This window comes from Cricetulus griseus, chromosome 6, assembly GCF_003668045.3.
Source record: "Cricetulus griseus strain 17A/GY chromosome 6, alternate assembly CriGri-PICRH-1.0, whole genome shotgun sequence".
Taxonomy (NCBI): domain Eukaryota; kingdom Metazoa; phylum Chordata; class Mammalia; order Rodentia; family Cricetidae; genus Cricetulus; species Cricetulus griseus.
Genome location: NC_048599.1, coordinates 67,399,640 through 67,418,932, shown reverse-complemented (window position 1 = coordinate 67,418,932; position 19,293 = coordinate 67,399,640). Strand labels below are relative to the sequence as shown.

Sequence of the window (19,293 nt, the reverse complement as noted above, 5' to 3'; positions counted from 1 at the left end):
CCCAGACACAAGGGGGTGGGCCTAGGCCTATCCCAAAGACCATGACAGACTCCGAAGACCCCCCTATGGAAGTCTTCACCCTCCCTGGAGAGCAGAAAGGTTATGGTATAGGTAGGGTTTTAGTTGGAGTGGAAGGGGGCAGGGGAGGAGGGACGTCAGAGGGAACTGGGATTGACATGTAAAATAATCTTGTTTCTAATTTAGATTAAAAAATGGAGAGAAAGAAAAAATCATAAAGTAAAAAACTGCTAAAAGAAAAAAAATTGAAAACCACTGCTTTGGTGATCCATTCATTCCTGTTAAGTTTTCACCTACAAGACCTTTGCCTAAGTTTTTGAAAAATATATGTGAAGTACTTTTTGCTATTTTCCTGGAGTTTTTGACATGCATGATCAGGCTTACAATCTGAACAATGAATGCAGCAGACCACATATGATGGTGATACAAAGGACCCTTTTCTGTACTACAATGGCTGGCCACAATTCCACCCTGCTGGAATTTCAGAAGTGCTCATGGCAAATCCACTCTTATGCCAGACACTTGATGTCAAGTTCCTATACTTCCCAACCAATACAATTTTTTGTTTTTGTTTTTTGAGACAGGGTTTTTCTCAGTAGCTTTGGCTGTCCTGGAACTCACTCTGTAGACCAGGCTGGCCTTGAGCTCAAAGACATCTGCCTGCCTCTGTCTCCTAAGTGCTGGGATTAAAGGCATGTGCCTCCACCATCTGGTTCATTCCATACATTTTAAAGTGATTAGCAAAGGAGAAGAAGGGGCATAGCAAGTGTGCCAGTGACTATAGCTCATCAATCTTCATATAGGCTTTATATAGGAGAGATTTCATTGAACCTGTTATATAACCTATATGTATACATATACATTATATAGAAATACTTTATATGTATATATACATTTGTGAATACTATGGACTATTTCAAAGTGTTTTGTATTTAAATTTTAATTACATTGGGTAATTTCACAAGTGAAAGAAAAAAATATCATGAACTCTAATGACATAAACTCTAAGTCAAAATTATCAAGGAACATAGAAGGAATTCAGACCCATAATAGCTAATTCTGGATCCATGCACTAAATCTCCTCATAGTTTAATCAATATTCAGCATGCTCCTGTGTTAATATGACTTCCCCACCACTAAGTCAGGAATGTCATTTATAGGAACACATGAAAAAAAGAATGAAAGTAAAATTTGATGAGTAAAGCTGTTTAAATCATTAATCAATGAGTAACTCTAGCTATATAATCAATCAGCTAAACAGTTTCTCCCTCATCTGAAAGTGCCCTCACAAGATATTATCACATCAATTTGCATCTAATGATTTTTGTATAGGAGAGATGAGGAAGGCATCATAAAAGGACTATCAAACTTTGTTCTGTCCAATGCTTTTTGCATGAATGTGCCATTTTGAAAGGAAACGAGACCCCTTTTACTTAACAGTAATGTCAACATCACTGTATATCTGTTGATAACTCAAAGACACCAGAAAATTGTTTTTGTTTTCAAAATTCTGTCTTACTAATGTTTTAAAAATAGTTAACAAGCTATGTACGTTAGTTCCTTTAATCACATCAGCTGGTCTTGAAGTCCATCGTACCATTTGTCTTTTCTTAAAGATGTGAAAACTTTGAGACTCTGAAAGCCTAAATATACAGGCATTCACACATTAAGTAAGGAGCAGAGTGGGAGATGACCGATCATCTCACTGCTCACGAACCCTGAATTATAACTATATATAAGACATGTATAAAGATAGCATGCTCACGGATATCCCAGCTCCATGAAGTTGTTCCATATTTGCTTCAAAAACATGATGACTCCCATCTGGAGGCAGAGGTCTATCAGACAGCCACTAGGATGGCACTAAAATAGAACAGTGAGAGCCATAAGGATCCTGATTCTTCTCCAGCACCCCAAGCTGGCTCAAATATCTCCAACTTAAATTTCAAAGTAAACTTTACATCTGGGTCACATTTTCTCATGTAAAAAATGGAAGCAAATGCCACTGTTAGTAATTATGGTGAAATTTGGGTAAGATTTGAGTGAGTACTTGCTGTCTCCCACTGTCCATCATGATCACATATAATGAATGCTAACAAATGTTCTACATCCACAAATAATACGGTATTAGAAAAATAATTCTGATACAGTGTTTACAATTTTTTCTAGGATTCTTCCATTTCTAAATAATTTTATACTTTCTAAAAAAAGTTTGGACATTTTAGTAAGTTCTCATATATTTCTCCCATTCTGCTCAAAACTAAGAATCTAACAGCAGTGAGATGCAATTCAGTAACCACAGTCATTATTGCTATTTCCTCCCTCTCCTCCAGGACTGTTGAACAAGACAACCAGCATACTGCATTGCATGCTTTCATGTGTCCTCACATTCTTCTCTTTCAGACAGCATTTTTTGTAACCTCAAGAATTTTTTTAAGATTACTGCACCATGCAGGTCTCCTTATCTGGGTTTTTATGAAGATTTTTTGTCCGTGAGAAGTTTTTGTTGTTGTTTAGATTTTCAATAAGTTGGTATGAAACACACACACACACACAACTTAAGAAAATACAGCAACTAAAATGTGCTGCTTGAAACTGCACTATAAAAGCAATTCAGGTGGAAAATGTGGGTCTGGATCTTTAGAAATGGGATCATGTCCTGCTCATGATGATGATGTCCCTATGACTTTGATCATAGTTTCTATTTCTATCAAATTGGTACTAGTGGGACTTCAAAAGGAATGAATAATTAAGACATAAAAGAGTCGGCTTTTCCTGTTCCAGCCCAGTAGCTCGACAATCTGAGCCAGAGGAGGTTTGCCCATGGCCATACTCATGGCATAGCAGGGTCATCTCTTCCTCTAGCATGAATGTATGACCCGTCCCCCGACTTCTTCCTCACTTTGTACCATGAGTGCATTCAGTAGAATGTGTGAAACTTAGTCACTAAGAGACAGGGGACAATCACAGATCAACAAGATGGCTCTTCATTTGTGCAGAGACACTTGGAGGCAACTTGACTTACTCAGTCTGAGAAAAGGATACTCTGGTTTCCTTCTCACAATGCATCACTATAAGGATAATTCTATTTACCAAATATGTCAGTTGCCTTGGAGAGCATGCTTGCACACATGCAGTATTATAAAGGGATAGGAGAAAGAAAACAATGAGAGATATATGATTGAATCATTCCTGTAAAGGGTAGGTCAAAGTTAAAAGGGAAGTCAACAATGAATTTTTTAAAACTGAGCCTTGAAGAATTTATAATTTATAAATCTCTTTATCTTTCTTATGGAGAACAATAAGGAATATTATGTTGTTGTTTTTTTTTCTGAGACATGGTTTCTCTGCGTAGCTTTGGAGACTATCGTGGCACTTGCTCTGGAGACCAGGCTGGCCTCGAACTCACAGAGATCCACCTGCCTCTGCCTCCCGAGTGCTGGGATTAAAGGCGTGCGCCACCAACGCCCGGCTGGAATATTGGATTTTGTTTGTCCAATTCACATAGTGATGGCCTTGAGCTAAAGCCAGTCATTAAATACTTTAAACTTCATTTCCTAAAACAATCTCATAATTAGGATATGTAAGTGGTCATGGATGAATGCGCAAAAGACATAGGCATTTATGAACAAACCGAAGTTCAGTGTTTTCACATTCTTAGTGAGAATGTGTGTAGGGAAGGTGGGAGGGAAGCTGAGTGTCCTTTAGCCATATACCTACTTTGAGGAAGCTAGGGACTAGACAGGACTGTCAGACTCCATGATCCTTCACTTCTCCTATTTTAGAACTTTTACTCTAAAGCCAACTCACTCTGTGATCCAGTAATTGGTCATCTCAGCAAAATGCTACTTCATAAAAGTTCTGACAGATTGTATCATTTTTTCTTTCTTTTTACTGGTTCCTATCATTGTGCCCCTTATTTGAAATGCGTAATTTAACTTAATTTCACAAGTGAGAATACTGTGTTACCTCTTCCTGTTACAAATTCAAAAAGGAAGGAGCTGAGATTCCCAGATAAGATCTTCCTCTGGATGGGAAATGGTAGTACACAGACTATTATGAACCCAAGGACAACACATTTGTTCATTTATGATTATATCCTATTCTTCATGATCATTAATGCAATCAAATATGTCAGTGAGACTGTCCTTTAAGAGCCTCCACCAGAAGTCTGCTATAGAGCCTGTGCTCATACTTGCTTCTTATGTGAAGGAATTCAGAGTCAATACTTATCCTTAATTTTCATACTTTCTCCATAATTGGAGATTTCTAAGGTGTGTCATAAATTACAATGCTAATTTTATTTTTTTCCTAGAACATTCAGCCCTTTGTGGGTAAATATAGCCACCACATATCTCACCTATAATAGAAAATGTGTAGGAGGATTATGAGACATTTTTCTGATACCAGTATTATAATTATTTTTCTCAAGGCCCAATCAAAATTTCCCCAAATTTCATAATTAAGATAATAATATACATTTGAACAATGTTAATGTTAGCGATAGCTCCTTCAAGGGCACTGATATTCATCTATGTGGCTATAATCACTCTGTTTCTACCTCAGGCTTCCTAACTAATCCAATCAAGACTTTTTGATAGAAGTAAGCCTTAACTTACTAAGTAGATGACCAGGGTGATCAGTCTTTTTTGTTGGATGTGGGCACAATTCTTAGCCATAAATAACAATAAAAATAAATTAACAGATATATCGATAAACAGAATAAAATAAAACTGAAAATAAAATTGGGACTTCCAGGAAATCCCAGGATTATGAATGGTCTTAGTGTTTCCCTCTACCCCACCCCCAATGTCTTAAATTGTAAAAACCTATGTAAGGTTGGGTTCATTATGCACTCAGTGTTTGCCTCCAACTTTTCATCTTCATTTTTTATCTTCTCAAGTATTGGACCTATAGAAATATATCATAGTACTCAGTATTTTTCTGTCTTTGGCCAGAGTACTGCAACCATAGCTATGGAGCTATAACAGTGATGAATTTCATCAATAATTTGTGAAGATCTTCCCATAGACTAGTATTGTGCTCATTGTGTTTTGTAAATTAACTCTTATCTATAAATAACTTGACAACATAATTATTACTAATGTCAATTTAGCATGGAAAACCATATAGTCATGAATGATGAATTGAAGCAAGGAACAAATCACAAGGTAATTAACATTTGAACTCTGTTTTTATTGTAAATCATGTATTCTGAAGAAGTTTTAGGATTCATTCATGTACAGAAACAATTCCTGGGACAGTCTGGAAAGAACATAAATGAGTCCTCCCAGTGATTTTGAGGAATACATACATACATATATATATATATATATATATATATATATATATATATATAGAGAGAGAGAGAGAGAGAGAGAGAGAGGAAATATTTCTCCCTTCACTTTTCTTTTGTAATCTTTCCTTAATTCTTTCTACATTACAACTTCATATATTAAAGACACCATATATTCATTGGATTTTCTTAATGGAATCATAAAAATCATTTTGTTTGAGAGAAGGAACAAAATTCTAATCAGAAGAACAGAGATCAAACTAAGACACAATTATAAATATAGGCTTCAACAAACCTAGAGTCTCCTTTTGCTATTAAATATTCAGCCTCTATTTGGTAGAAAAATATTTGATTATTCTTTATATAAAAGTAAGTTTTTAATTAGTAAATTATCATCATGTTAGAAAATAACATTCATCCAGGGGACCAGGATTTATCCAAATAGTTCTTAAACTGGATTTTTGTATCCCATTCTCTTTTGAGGGCTATCTTGCTCAGCCTAGATATAGAGGGGAGGGCCTTGGTCCTGCCTCAAAATGATGTGCCAGACTTCCTTGACTCCCCATGGGATGCCTTACCCTCTCTGAAGAGTGGATGGGGGGTGAGATTCAGAGAGCAGGAGGAGTTGAGGGAGTGGGAACTGGGATTGTTACATAAAATGAGCAAAGATTGTTTTAAGATTTTAAAAAGATATAGAAAATAAAATAACTAATAAAATTAGTATTTTTATGTTCATAGAATTGAGAAGAAAATTTGTGTATAAATATCATTAAATTTAATTCAAAAAGAGTCATTTAATCTAGACATAACGGTGCACTCATATGATCTCATCACTTGGGGGGCAGAGGCAAGAGAACTAGGATTCTAGGTCTTCATCAGGTGCATAACGAGTTCAAAGCCATTGTGGGCTATATGAGATTCTTTTGCAAATCAAATAGCAACAGCAACAACAAACAACTAAGTAAACAACAAAACAATCTCTCATTTTCATTACATAAATGCTAAATAGTTTTTTAAAATAAGCTATTAAGGAAAAACCTAAAGGATAAATGTTGAGAAAATCTGAAGCAAATTTGAAATATAAGATTCAAATTGTATTAGTTTGTGAATTAATAAGCAGAGGAAGAATGTTAAAAAAATGAGCAGGAAGAGCACATACAGGTAAATATAACACAACCACAGACAGAGAATATTAGTTTTCAGCCGGGCGTTGGTGGCACACACCTTTAATCCCAGCACTCGGGAGGAAGAGGCAGGCAGATCTCTGTGAGTTCGAGGCCAGCCTGGTCTCCAGAGTGAGTGCCAGGATAGTCTCCAAAGCTACATAGAGAAACCCTGTCTCAAAAAACCAAAAAAAAAAAAAAAATTTCAACTCCCTTGCCAACAAAGGAACAAAAATCAAAGGGTGATATCCCTTTACAAGGTAGATGGCCAAGGTGTTACAAAGAGACTCTACACCCTAGGAGTGCTGACTTTTGAGAAGTACAATTTCCCAGCCTCAGTGAAGACCTATGAAAGGCAGTGAACCTACCTCTTAATCTTGTTTCCCTGGGTCATATGCATTGTAAATCAATAAAGAAATGTGGTCTTTCAGCACCTGCACACACATGTTTATAGATGACTATTTCATGTTTTCTTTTTAGACTGAATTTTCATTTCATCAAAGGAAACCTAGCATATTTACATTTGGAAACTCATTCAATAGATGATAATACTTTTCCAAAATGAGGTTATATTATGGGGTTATATTCATGGAACTTATAAGTAGAAAACAAACAAGCAAACATGATGTAAGAAGTAATAAGGGAAGAGGCCAAAATATTGGTCTAAAAGCAACAGTTTTAATATAAATGTAGCTGCTTCCATTTTGAACACAAAAATCTCTTCTCTTCCAAAATTTGCCTCTAACTCTCTTGGACATCTTTCCTCCTCAACCCATTACCTCCCACAGTCACTGGCCTGTATCCATATCCATCCACACACCCACTCTCATGGGGTTACTTACTTCCTCCAGTCTCCATCGCTCAAAAAGTTTATTGTATTTTCCTGGGTGTCCTACGAATCTGTAAAGAGTGTTTGAATTCATTAGCAATTAAGTGAAGTTCACCTGCTGACGCATCACACAGAGTGCTTGTGTGGGTAGACATAATTGTTCACTGGTGCAATTTGTCCCATACAGTTGATATTTGCTATGCTTAAACAACATCAAAGTAAGTGACTTAAAAGGAGAAAATAATGCATGAGCTCAGTACCAATGAGTAGAGAAAGTGTAGATACGTCAATCTGATGATATTTAATATTTTGTTCCATGTAGAATTTTAATAATGTGTGGGATAGGTTAATGAATATCATCATAATGTACTGAATGGTTTTGTTCAAAATGTTTCTAGTTTCTGAATGTTCCAATGACACCATGTTGATGGAGGATTAACCCAATAGCGAACTGGGCTTCTTAATATTTTACTTTTTCTCTCAAGTTTTAAATCAAAGGAGGAAAAATAAAAGAAATCATGACCCAGGGATACATAAATTTATTTTCTTCTACACAAAATAATAATTAGTAATAATTAGATGATAATTGATAGGTGGTATTTTCTCTGTGTTCCTCTCTCTGTGTCTCTCATGTGTGTGTGCAAAATTTAAGTGGTAGTAGCTGTCAGAGTTTACCTTAGTAAGAAATTTGTAATGTGTAAAATCTTTTACACAATATTCTAAGGCAGAGCTTATGAATTCTCCACTTCTGTTACCTAATTGGCAGTGGAGATGTTTGTGTTGTGTTCTCTTCCTGGTAGTGACAGGATGTATAAAGTTAACTCACCTTCCCAAAAAGAATGCAATATAGAAGATAGAACTGTTCAGATTGACAAATTGGAAAAGGAACATCTTCAAGGCAAAGCTGTTTTCCCATTCTGATTCTGTTCGAGGATATTCTATAAGAAACACAAATTATCGACATGCATGAGGCAGACAAAAAAATATCAGTGTTACACCTTTAAAATTTTTTTTTTCAGAATTGCAGTAAAAAGGCAAAATAGAACATATATAGGTCACAAAATAGAAACAGATGCGAAAAATGTTATACATGTAAAAACAAACAATCACAAGCCATTATGGGAAGAGTCAAGTATGGAAAAATCCCTTTGGGTCAATAAAAGTTACATTTGGAATGACAAAAGGTCTATATTACTAAGACTTAATTGGGGTGAATCATTCTGAGAAATAAGGTGAATTCAAAGTGTGGATTCCATGTTTTTATATATTCTGAGCAAGATTACAGGATTTCTGGCACAAAGATTTCTCAAGATAGATCTTTATACAAATCCCCAGTGGGTTATTTCTTCTAGTATCTACGTAGGACCTGATATAATTGCCTCTGATGTTTTCTTTGAATTTCAGCAATGTACCTGGATCTTACCATTAAGAAACTATAAAGTTGAAATACAGGAACATGATAAGAGCATCTACATATGTGCATCTCCCCTCACAAGATAGTTGTTGTGTAAGAAGTGCTATTGTACTATTACAGACAAACTCAAGATAGACATCCAAGAAGGGACCTGGAGAGAGATGAATTTCATGGAAGAGATTAGCCATCAAAAAAACCCCACATGAATGAAGAGACCATTGTAGACATCACTATATCAACAGATAACTGTGTTGAGCAGGAAAACTGCCTAGCAAGTCAACCTGGTTATAGATTCTTTATAAAGCAAAGAAAGTATTGTCCCATGCTACTAAGTTTGGAACAACTTGCCTTGTATCAGTTAATATAACGAGAAGGGCTTCCTTTAATAATGACAATTCTTAATATTAACTCAGGTTATCTACTACAAGTACCAAAAATTAATTTTATAGCATCCTTTCACGGAACAAATTCTGGCTCCTTTTGAATGAGTTTCAGGAAGGCAAAAACTAAACTAAACAAACAAAAATACTTTTTAGTTTTTCTCTCCTAATTGTTGTCATTGGCAAGATAGAATCTTGGAATATAGCTTTTGTTCATTTTGATGGGGGAGAAAAACATCTATTATTATATAACTTTTTAAGAAATGAACCTTGGACTGGAGAGATTGTTCAGTCATTAAAGGCTTTTCTCACAAGCAAAATGTCAAGAAATGAACTTTTCTCCTTCATATTCTTCTGTCTTTCTTTTTCTATCTTTTTTACTTTCTTTTAGTTATTTGCAATATATGAATGGACCCTTTCTGAATCCCCCCAAACTAATTATTCTACTACATATTAATATGGAAGCATAAAAACTAAGGAGACCAGGACAAAGGAGAAGCCAGAAGATGGGAGAAGTCTGCTTCCTAGAAAGTGAAAAATAATTGTAATCAAATAACTAACTACATTAGCCGAGGCTGAAACCAAAATCTGAGTATAGAGCTAGTGATTGAAGAATGGCAATCCCCGAAAAGAATGCTGAGGCATGTTTATCAGATCACAGAAAGCTAGAAGAATCAGAAGTACTATAGCAAACTAGAATCAATAAAGATATGACTTGGAGGACCCTGGGGGAGATACTGTATACACATATATATTCTGAAAGCCATAGCTCTTTTCCTGAGTTAGCAGACAACAAGGTGGACCAAACAGATGTAAATGTGTCTCTAAAGGGAAATTGTTAAATCTAAGACACTATCTAAAATTCTAACAGTTGGGATTGTTTGTACAAAGGACAGAATCTTTTCCATTCTATGGGGCTGGTAACCAACAGACAATTGAAACACAAGGTGTCCTACATGCATTGTTTATGTTTTGTTTTATTTATATTTATTTATATAAACATTGTTTATGTTATGTTATGCTTATGTTATGTTGTGTTTGCTGCCAAACCATACAACTGAGTTCAATTCCTGGATCCCACATTATGGAAGTAAAAAACTGACTCTGAAAGTAGTTTTCAGACTCACATGCAGACATACACACACACACACACACACACACACACACACACACACACACACACACCACACTAAACAAATGTAGGCAAAACTTCAAGTGAATTACAGTTATTATTTACTCAGTATTTCAGAAAAATCTTTTACATGAAAGACATCAAAACATATAGAAAAAAGGAACAAACAGAAATGAAACATAATATTCTCCAACAAGAATTAGACTTTCTAGAGGTCAACTGCTTTCAACTGCTATTTTTTTTCTTCAGGGCTTGTGGGTCAAAACTCATATATATCACAATAATACTAAATGAAATTCTTAGAAAATACTATCCTCACCATGTGGTGGAGCATGCCTTTAATCCCTGTACTTAGGAAGCAGAAACAGGCAGATCGTTTAACTTCCTGGTCAGTTTAGGCTCCAGAGCAAGCTCCAGGACAGTCAGGGCTACACAGAGAAACACTGTCTTGCCCCCCACCCCAAGAAAGAAGGAAGGAAGGAAGGAAGGAAGGAAGGAAGGAAGGAAGGAAGGAAGGAGAGAATGGAAGGAGGAAGGGAGGGAGAGAGGAAGGAATGAAGAAGAAAGGAATCCTTATTTTAGGCAATGAATTTAGGATGTCAAGAACCAAGGCTGTTCATCACTACTTTATACCTAACTAGAACCCATGTGCTTTCACTCCAGAGCTTAAACTCTGCTTGACAGAAGGAAAGAATCAAATCATTTCCTTCCAGTTTTCCACTGACCTCCACACACAGGTCTAAGCATGTTTGTGACAGCCCCCTACACACATCACATACAGATGGAGCTGGGTGAGGAACTGAGAAATCCAGGAAAATGTTTCCCAAGTAATGATGAATAAGTTTCCCGGCTTCCTGATGAATAGTTTCTGATGATATATTTTGCCTCCTTGTATTGTCTAATGTAGATCAACTTCCAGCCCCACCTCTCTGTGGTTAATTTGCAAATCCTTATATAACTGAAGACATAAAAATGGTAGAATACACAATCTATCTAAAGACTAATTAATGTGCACAGAGTTATTCACTTACTACAAGTAAAATAAAGGAAATGAACTTACCTAAGTTAGTGAGTAGGTATGCAATTTTTTCATAAGCCTGCAAAGGAATGCACAGATAAATATTATTCTATTTGATATAGTGCTAGAATTTGCATTCTTCAAAGAAGTGTTTAAAGTGAATCTCAAAAGGAGGATACATTTTTGGCAAAGTAGATCTATTAACACAGTATTTAGTGTTCTATACATGTATATACACAAAATAGCTGAACTATGAATGAGTTTAGAAACACATATATGTATACATGTAGACACCTTATTATCTGAAAAATAAATCTTTGCTGCTATTTTTATTTTCATTGAGTACCTACTCCCTAAACTTAGACAAAAATTACTAAAATTCATTCAGTTAGCTAATGGCTGAGATGAGGGGCACAACTGTCTGCCAATCCAGCCTTAGGGGATCTGATACTCTCTTTTGGCCTGATCAGGTACCCATACACATGTGCCATACACACACCCAGACACAAACAATAACCATGTCCACAGTATTAAAAATTCAAGGAATGTACCTAAATTCTCGAAGAGTTTTCCATATTCTCACTGCTCTTTCAATAAAACTATTGCTATTTCTTTTTTTGTTTGTTTGTTTTTGTTTTTCCATCTGTTACTGTGTTCTTTTTATTATTTTTTAAATTAGTAACAAGCTTGCTTCACATGTCAATCCCAGCTCCCTCTCCCTCCCCTCCTCCCCCACTCCCCACCAACCCTCCCAAGCCTCCACCCCATCTACCCTGTGCTCCCCAGGGAAGGTGTGACCCTCCATAGGGGATCTCCAACATCTGTCTTATCATCCCAGGCAGGGCCTAGGCCCTCGACCATGTGTCCAGACTGAGAGAGCATACCTCAATTTGGAATGGACTCCCAAATTCCATTTGTGTGTCAGGGATAAATACTGGTCTACTACCTGCCCCATAGATTGCCTAGGCCTTCTAACTGACACCCACGTTCAGGGGTTCTGGATCAGTCCCATGTGGGCCTCTCAGCCATCAGTCTGGGTTTCCTGAGCTCTCCCTTGTTCTGGTCAGCTGTTTCTGTGGGTTTCACCAGCCTGGTCTTGAACCCATTGCTTATCTCTCCTCCCTTTCTGCAACTGGATTCCAGGAGTTCAGTTCAGTGTTTAGCTGTGGGTATCTGTCTCTGCTTCCATCAACCACTGGATGAAGGCTCTAGGCATATAAGGTAGTTATCAATCTCATTATCGAGGAAGAATATTTAAGGTAGCCTCTCCACTATTGCTTAGATTGCCAGTTGGTGTCATCCTTGTAGATCTTTGGAAATCTCCCTAGTGCCAGATTTCCCTTTAAACCTATAGCAGCATTATTTGTAATAGCCAGAACCTGGAAGCAACCTAGATGTCCCTCAACTGAAGAATGGATGGAGAAAATGTGGTATATTTACACAATGGAGTACTTCTCAGTGGAAAAAAAAAAAACAATGGAATCTTGAAATTTGCAGACAAATGGATGGCACTAGAAGAAACCATCCTGAGTGAGGTAACCCAGTGACAAAAAGACAAACATGGTATGTAATCACTCATATATGGAGTTTAGACCTAATTGTAGGAATTGCCATCCTACAATCCCACTGCCAGAGAGTCTGGGAAACAGGGAGGACCTTAAGAGAGACATGCATGGTACCCAGGAGAAGGGGAAAGTTACAGGACCTCCTGAGCAAATTGGGAGATGGGGGAAGGGAGAGTGAGCTGGGAGAAAGAGAGAGGGAGAAGAGGAGAGAAGAGAAGGACATGGGGGAGCAGGAAGTTTGAGTCAGAGGAAGAATAGAGGAGAGCAAGATAGGAGATATCATAATAGAGGGAGCCATTATAGGTTTAAAGAGAAAACTATTGCTATTTCATATTAGCCATGATCAAATCTACCTCTTTTTAAGATCAAGACTCTCTTGAGACAGATTATATTGAGTAAATACTCTTCTCTTTCTAGTGTAGCATTTTTGGACTTATTTTTATTTTTATTTTACTTCTACCCATGAGCTAACATTTTCAAATTTTAAACAGGATCACTTTGATTTTGTAAGCACATGCTATTCTTTTTGTAACATGTCCATTTCCATGCCCCCCCTTTAAGAAGTCAGAATGTTAACAGGACAGACTTTATCAGCTTACAAATGACAGTTTGAACAGCCACTATGTATCAGTATTGAGCTGAATGTCCTCATGCAGACTGAAAACCAATTCTGTTTAAATAGTTGCCTTTTACAATATTTCACCTGTGCCAGCACTTTCCATATAGTAATTACATACAATAGTTTTGTTAAGTGAGCATAATAATCCTATTTTACAGACCAGGGGACTAAAACTGAGAATATCTGACAGGGCCTCATAGACTAAAATCTTAAGTAAGAAGTAAGTAAGAAGTACCGTAAGAAGTAAGTGCGAATGTTCTTTTATGAATACCTTTCACCACCTATGCATTGTCTTAGTACTTGGCACATAGAACCCATCTACAATTCTATGATGAAATATCTTTAGCTGTATGACCAAAGAGATGTCAATAACATTTGGAAGATATTTAAAAATGGCTGTTAGAAACTTACCCAGAGTAGGTAAGAACCTGAATAGTCTAGACACAAATGACGTAGCTAATTGTTACCACCCATATGATATACTCCACAATCAGTCCATAAAACAAGTTGTTAAATCCAACTATAAAGACAGGAAGAACCCATGAGTTAAACACATGCAAATGTATGGTATAATTGCAGCAACTGTGTTGAGAGAGCTGATTGTCTTCGTGAATTTGAGTATGTGTAGTGAAATGGCTGTATAACTATGGGAGGTAAAGATGAGTAGGATCATAGACAACTCTTCTGATTCTAACCCCTACATAGTACACACAGGATACCACATTGGAGAGCTTCTAAAATTATCCACTGTTACATAGAGTAAGCAGAATTACTCTTTCTCATATAAAGTTATTTTATTAAGTTTCATTAATTTTAGTAATTTTAAATTATTTTTTATTTAAATTAAAAACAATCTTTTTTTGGTTTTCGAGACAGGGTTTCTCTGTGTAGCTTTGGAGCCTATCCTGGCACTCGCTCTGTAGACCAGGCTGGCCTCAAACTCACAGAGATCCTCCTGCCTCTGCCTCCCGAGTGCTTGGATTAAAGGCGTGCGCCACCAACGCCCAGCAAACTAAAAACAATCTTATTTTACATACCAATCTTGGTTTCCTCTCCTTCCCATCCTCCCATTTCTCCCCAATCCCCCATCACCCCCTATCCACTCCTCAGGGAGGGTGAGTCCTCCCATGGGGCATCATCAAAGTCTGTCACATCATTTGGGACAGGGCCTAGGACCTCCCCTGTGTATCTAGGCTGAGAGAGTATCCCTCCATAGGGAATGGGCTCCAAAAGTCCCTGAACTAGGGATAAATACTGGTGCCACTGACAGAAACCCCATAGACTTCTCTGGCCTCCCAGAGACTCAACATTCAGAGACCCTCATTCAGTCTTATTCTGGTTCTCTAGCTGTCAGACTGGGGGCCATGAGCTCCCACTTGCTCAGATCAGCTATTTCTGTGGGTTTTCCCAGCACGGTCTTGACCACTTTGCTCATCACTCCTCCCTCTCTACACTGAATTCCAGAAGTGTAGCTCAGTGCTTAGCTGTGGATCTCTGCTTCTGCTTCTGCTTCCATCAGCTGCTGGGTGAAGGTTCTAGGATGGCTTTTAAGGTAGTCATCATTATCATTATAGAGGAAGGGCATTTAAGGTAGCCTCTCCACTATTGCTTAGATTCTTAGTTGGGATCATCCTTGTGGATTCCTGGAAATTTCCCTGGTGCCAGATTTCTCTTTAAACTTACAATGGCTCCCTCTATTAAGGTATATCTTTTCTTGCTCTCCTTCTCTATTATTCCCTTGCCTCGATCTTACTGACCCCTCATGTTCTCCTTCCCTCCCATTCCTCCTACCTACCTGTCTCCTCCCTCCCCTATACTCCCAATTTGCTCAGGAGATTTTTGTCCCTTTCCCTTTCTCTGGGGTGACCATGTGAGTCTCTCTTAGGGTCCTCCTTGCTTTCTAGCTTCTCTGGGGTTTTGTTGGCACATCCTTTAATCTTTGCACTGGTGAGACAGAGGCAAGAAGATGTCTGTGAATTCAAGACCAGCTTGGTCTACAGAGTGAATTCCAGGACAGCCAAAGTTACACAGAGAAACTCTGTCTTGAAAACAAAAACAAAACCAAATCGGATAAAAAATTATTGCTTTATGGTAGGAAAGCCTCTTGAAGAACATGACACTTCCTTTAGAAGCAAGGAAGATTGTCAAGCAAAAATGTGTATGGATTTCCTTCTGAACATGAACAAGAATACAAAGTTTCTGACACTGATAATCTCATCATAATGGACATAGACTTAGGGCAGTAGTGGCAGAAACAGCAGAGCAAATTAGTAATTGATAAGCCGGAGTAATCCTGGAGGGAAACTGGTTTCTAGGGCATTTTGGCTATGACAATCATTATAGAATTCATTCTGAGCTGAAAGGAATCAGCTTTCCACTAATGCTTTCTCGGTGCATTATGTAAAAATAAACTGGGAAGAAAATAGCAACAAATGAAGGATAGGCACACCAGGGAGTTTTGCATGCTTTGATGTGTGTTGTCTCTGCATCAGAGCATGACTGCTTAGCCTCCACTGTGAACATGAATTCTAAACAGACCTGCCTGCAGAGTATAAGAGACTCTTCTAGTATCTGTTAACTTCTAGATTTCTAGAAACCATGAGCATGGACATGGGCATGAACACATCAAACAAGCACATTGTTTTTTGTTTTTTTTTTTTTAAGTAAAGCCTTTTACTAAATGAGTCATTTGCCATGAATTACTTTCCTAGTTAAGAGGTGTGGCCCAAAGTTTTGCTGCACCCTAATCTATAATAACCTATTTGACATAATTGGTGATGAGATACCTAGCCATTCAGGAAGACAAATGTATATTTGAGGTTTTCTGTTGCAGTGATTGGATCCTTGAAGGAAAAAGAGTAATATATGCCCTGGTCTCTACAGATAGAAGTCCAAGATGGAGAGCACTACAGAACTAACATGGATGCTTTACATTAGCCAATGTATTAGAGCACCATAACTGGTATTATATACTCTGTCTACTAAACACATTTTATGATCACAGAAGTACTCAAAGGAGATCATTCTTTGACCAACTTTGTAGTAAAGGTTTGGGTGACTTATTCCTGCAAGTTTCAAAGCACAGGAAGACCTCTGCTTAGCCCTTCTTTCCTTCTTTCTTTCTTCCTTCCTTCCTTCCTCCTTCCCTCCCTCCCTCCTTCCTTCCCTCCTTCCTTCCTTCCTTCCTTCCTTCCTTCCTTCCTTCCTACCTTCCTTCCTTGCTTCCTTGCTTCCTTCCTTCCTTCATTTTCTTTTGTGTTTTTGTTGAAGAATTACTCTTTAATTACAGTGCCAAGCAGCTATTATTTTACTATACCATGACAAAACCAGTTAAGGCTTCATGTCAAATAGCAAGAGTATGTATTTTTTGGAACAATTTTCACCACAATACTTTTGGGAATGTTTGCAGTAACATGGATAGAGTCAGAGTCTAACAAAGTCAGAAAGGGAACAGGCCTAGGAAGCAACCATTTCTTCAAATTCTATCCTCCCAGACTTTAAGATGTATTTTTGGCAAGAAGAAATTGAAATTTTAATTGTGTTTGAATTATTTGTGGTCTATTTTTTGAAGATTCAGTTTCTCATTTTGACTGTGTATCACTATTACTTTAGATGTCACAAATTAGTGGTTTCAGGGACTGACTGGATCGGAATCAACAAAGAATTTTAGAATGTTTTGCTTTTAATACAGTTTTCTTAATTCCACAAAGGAGGTTCTGCAGATAATTTGATAGTTTGAATGTGACATACTTTTAAAATTACTTTCATGATTAGTATATGTTTAAATTTTGATTGCAGTAGAACATATTTGTCTCCTCAATTGAATATTTATTTAGACATGTCATGATATACTTCTTTCAAAATGTGCATGTGTTTGGGGAAGTACAGTCTTTGGTTTAGTTTAAATTAAAATATAGCTGCAAACTGGAAACACACTAAGAATAAAATTCTAGTAATAAAAATTAATTTGGTCACATAATATACAAGACACTAGAAAATTGTAAAATAAAATATAATTTGCTCAAAGGATATTTATTTAATGTTATACAAACATTAAAAACAGACCTGGGGACCTACAGCAAAACACATCAGCAAACAAGAGGAAGCTATGGCCTGAGATAAGTAAACTTAGTATTTTAACAGTGGGAAAGAAGCATTAAGACAAGCAACAAAACAATGTTCACAAAGATATTGTTTAATTCCTCTAGTGACTCCCATGGATGGGGAAAAAAAAGGCAGTTCAAGAACCTCATGACAAGAATAAAAACAAAGATATAATTCTATCCTACATATGGGACCCAGAAAAAGCTTTATGGAGGAAGTGATCCTTAACTGTTATTTTCAGTGATGAAGAGATATTCTCCAAGGATACAAAAGAAAAAAAAAGAACATCGCAGACAGAGAAAGCTCTGTGAACCAAGAAACTGGGGGTGTGAATTAACAAAGTTCAGGACCAGAGAAAGTGGTTCTTCATGCTGGAATGCAGACAAGAGAGGGAGGGTGGAATGGTGAGAAGGACAGAGGGAGGAGCAGCTCTAGACAAAAGAAAGGGAAAACCTGCTTAGATAAAGCAGTGTCTCATTTACTAAGCTAAAAATTTATAATTTACGTTGGAGGGAATGAAAACCATTAGATACTCTCAGGTACAAAAGGAAATGTTCCAATATGTACTTGACACAGACCCTTTCAATGTCTCTGTGGCTAGTGAGAGAAGGTCTGAGAAAGACACAGGAAGACTGAGTTGTTAGGTGCCTAATGCTAAGCAAAAAAACCGTAGATGAAGAATGCTGAGCAGAGCCTGGGTAACAGAGATTCAGAAACAAAATCCACAAGTAATCAGAAACGGGATTTTAAAAAAAGAATTCACTAGAACACAACATGGTTTGTGGAATATCTTATATTTCCTAAAGAGCCTAGAAGACACCTAATTTGAGGGCAAATGCTTAATGATTTAAAATAATTTTCCATGCCTACATTTCATAACTTAATGCATTCAGATTAGAGCTGAAAGCACATTAGAATGATAGAATATCTTTACTTAGGTTCAGTCCTTCATAAGTACATTTTAAAGCTGAGTATTGAATTTGACCTGAAAATAACAAGAGGTAGCATTTGGATAGTCAGATGAACATTTGATAACATAATATTTGGCATTTTATTGTGTCCTTATTTGTATTAATCTTTTAAATTAATCCTGTATACTAAGGTGAATTGGAAAGTGTTTAATAATTTGTGAAGTGCCTTAGCATTCTGGATAGGAAGCAAATATGTAATTTCTGAAGAGCATTATTAACTTACACTGACTCTGAAGAATGTAAAGTTATTTTCACATTGGTTGAATTGACTGCATACTTACTTTGCTTATGCTAAACTCACTTACAAATCTTCTGCATGGTAGTTGTAAGCGGGAAGAAGAATTTGCAATCTAATAATCTTTTAATGTCAATGCAAAAATGTCCCACAAACAAAGATAGTGAAAGCAGAAAGCTGGTTGATACTGAGTTCTGCTAGCTCTGGGTATTAGATTTGCAGTATTAAAAAAAGACTTGGGCTCCAGAGTCAATGAGTGGTGAGACTGCAAGGCTGTTAGAATGAGTGACTTGATGGCTGAATTAGGGATGTCCTTCATTATCTTCTGAGGTCTTTAGAGGTGGACATTCATTTTATTGACTCAAATCTTTGCTTTATGTAAATAAAAATATATTAGGCCTCTACCCAAAACAGAAACTTAGTGAGAAAAAGTTGTATCTGAACCATTTCCTTCTTTAAAATATTTTTTACAGTTTTTTATGTGTGTGTGTGTGTGTGTGTGTGTATGTATGTATGTATGTATGTATGTATGTATGTATGTATGTTCTA

At 36.9% G+C, this 19,293-nt stretch overlaps 1 protein-coding gene across 1 annotated transcript in view; it reads right to left on the bottom strand.

The window, feature by feature from the left end:
* Positions 1-19,293, bottom strand: part of Ano3 (anoctamin 3) — a 321,996-nt gene that overhangs the window by 20,171 nt on the left and 282,532 nt on the right. Inside the window, exons 19-22 of the mRNA XM_027422285.2 lie at positions 11,293-11,329; positions 8,133-8,244; positions 7,320-7,377; positions 1,784-1,881 (exon numbers count right to left, since the gene is read on the bottom strand). Coding sequence (XP_027278086.2) covers positions 1,784-1,881; positions 7,320-7,377; positions 8,133-8,244; positions 11,293-11,329 — 305 coding nt within the window. The remainder of the gene's footprint in view (positions 1-1,783; positions 1,882-7,319; positions 7,378-8,132; positions 8,245-11,292; positions 11,330-19,293) is intronic.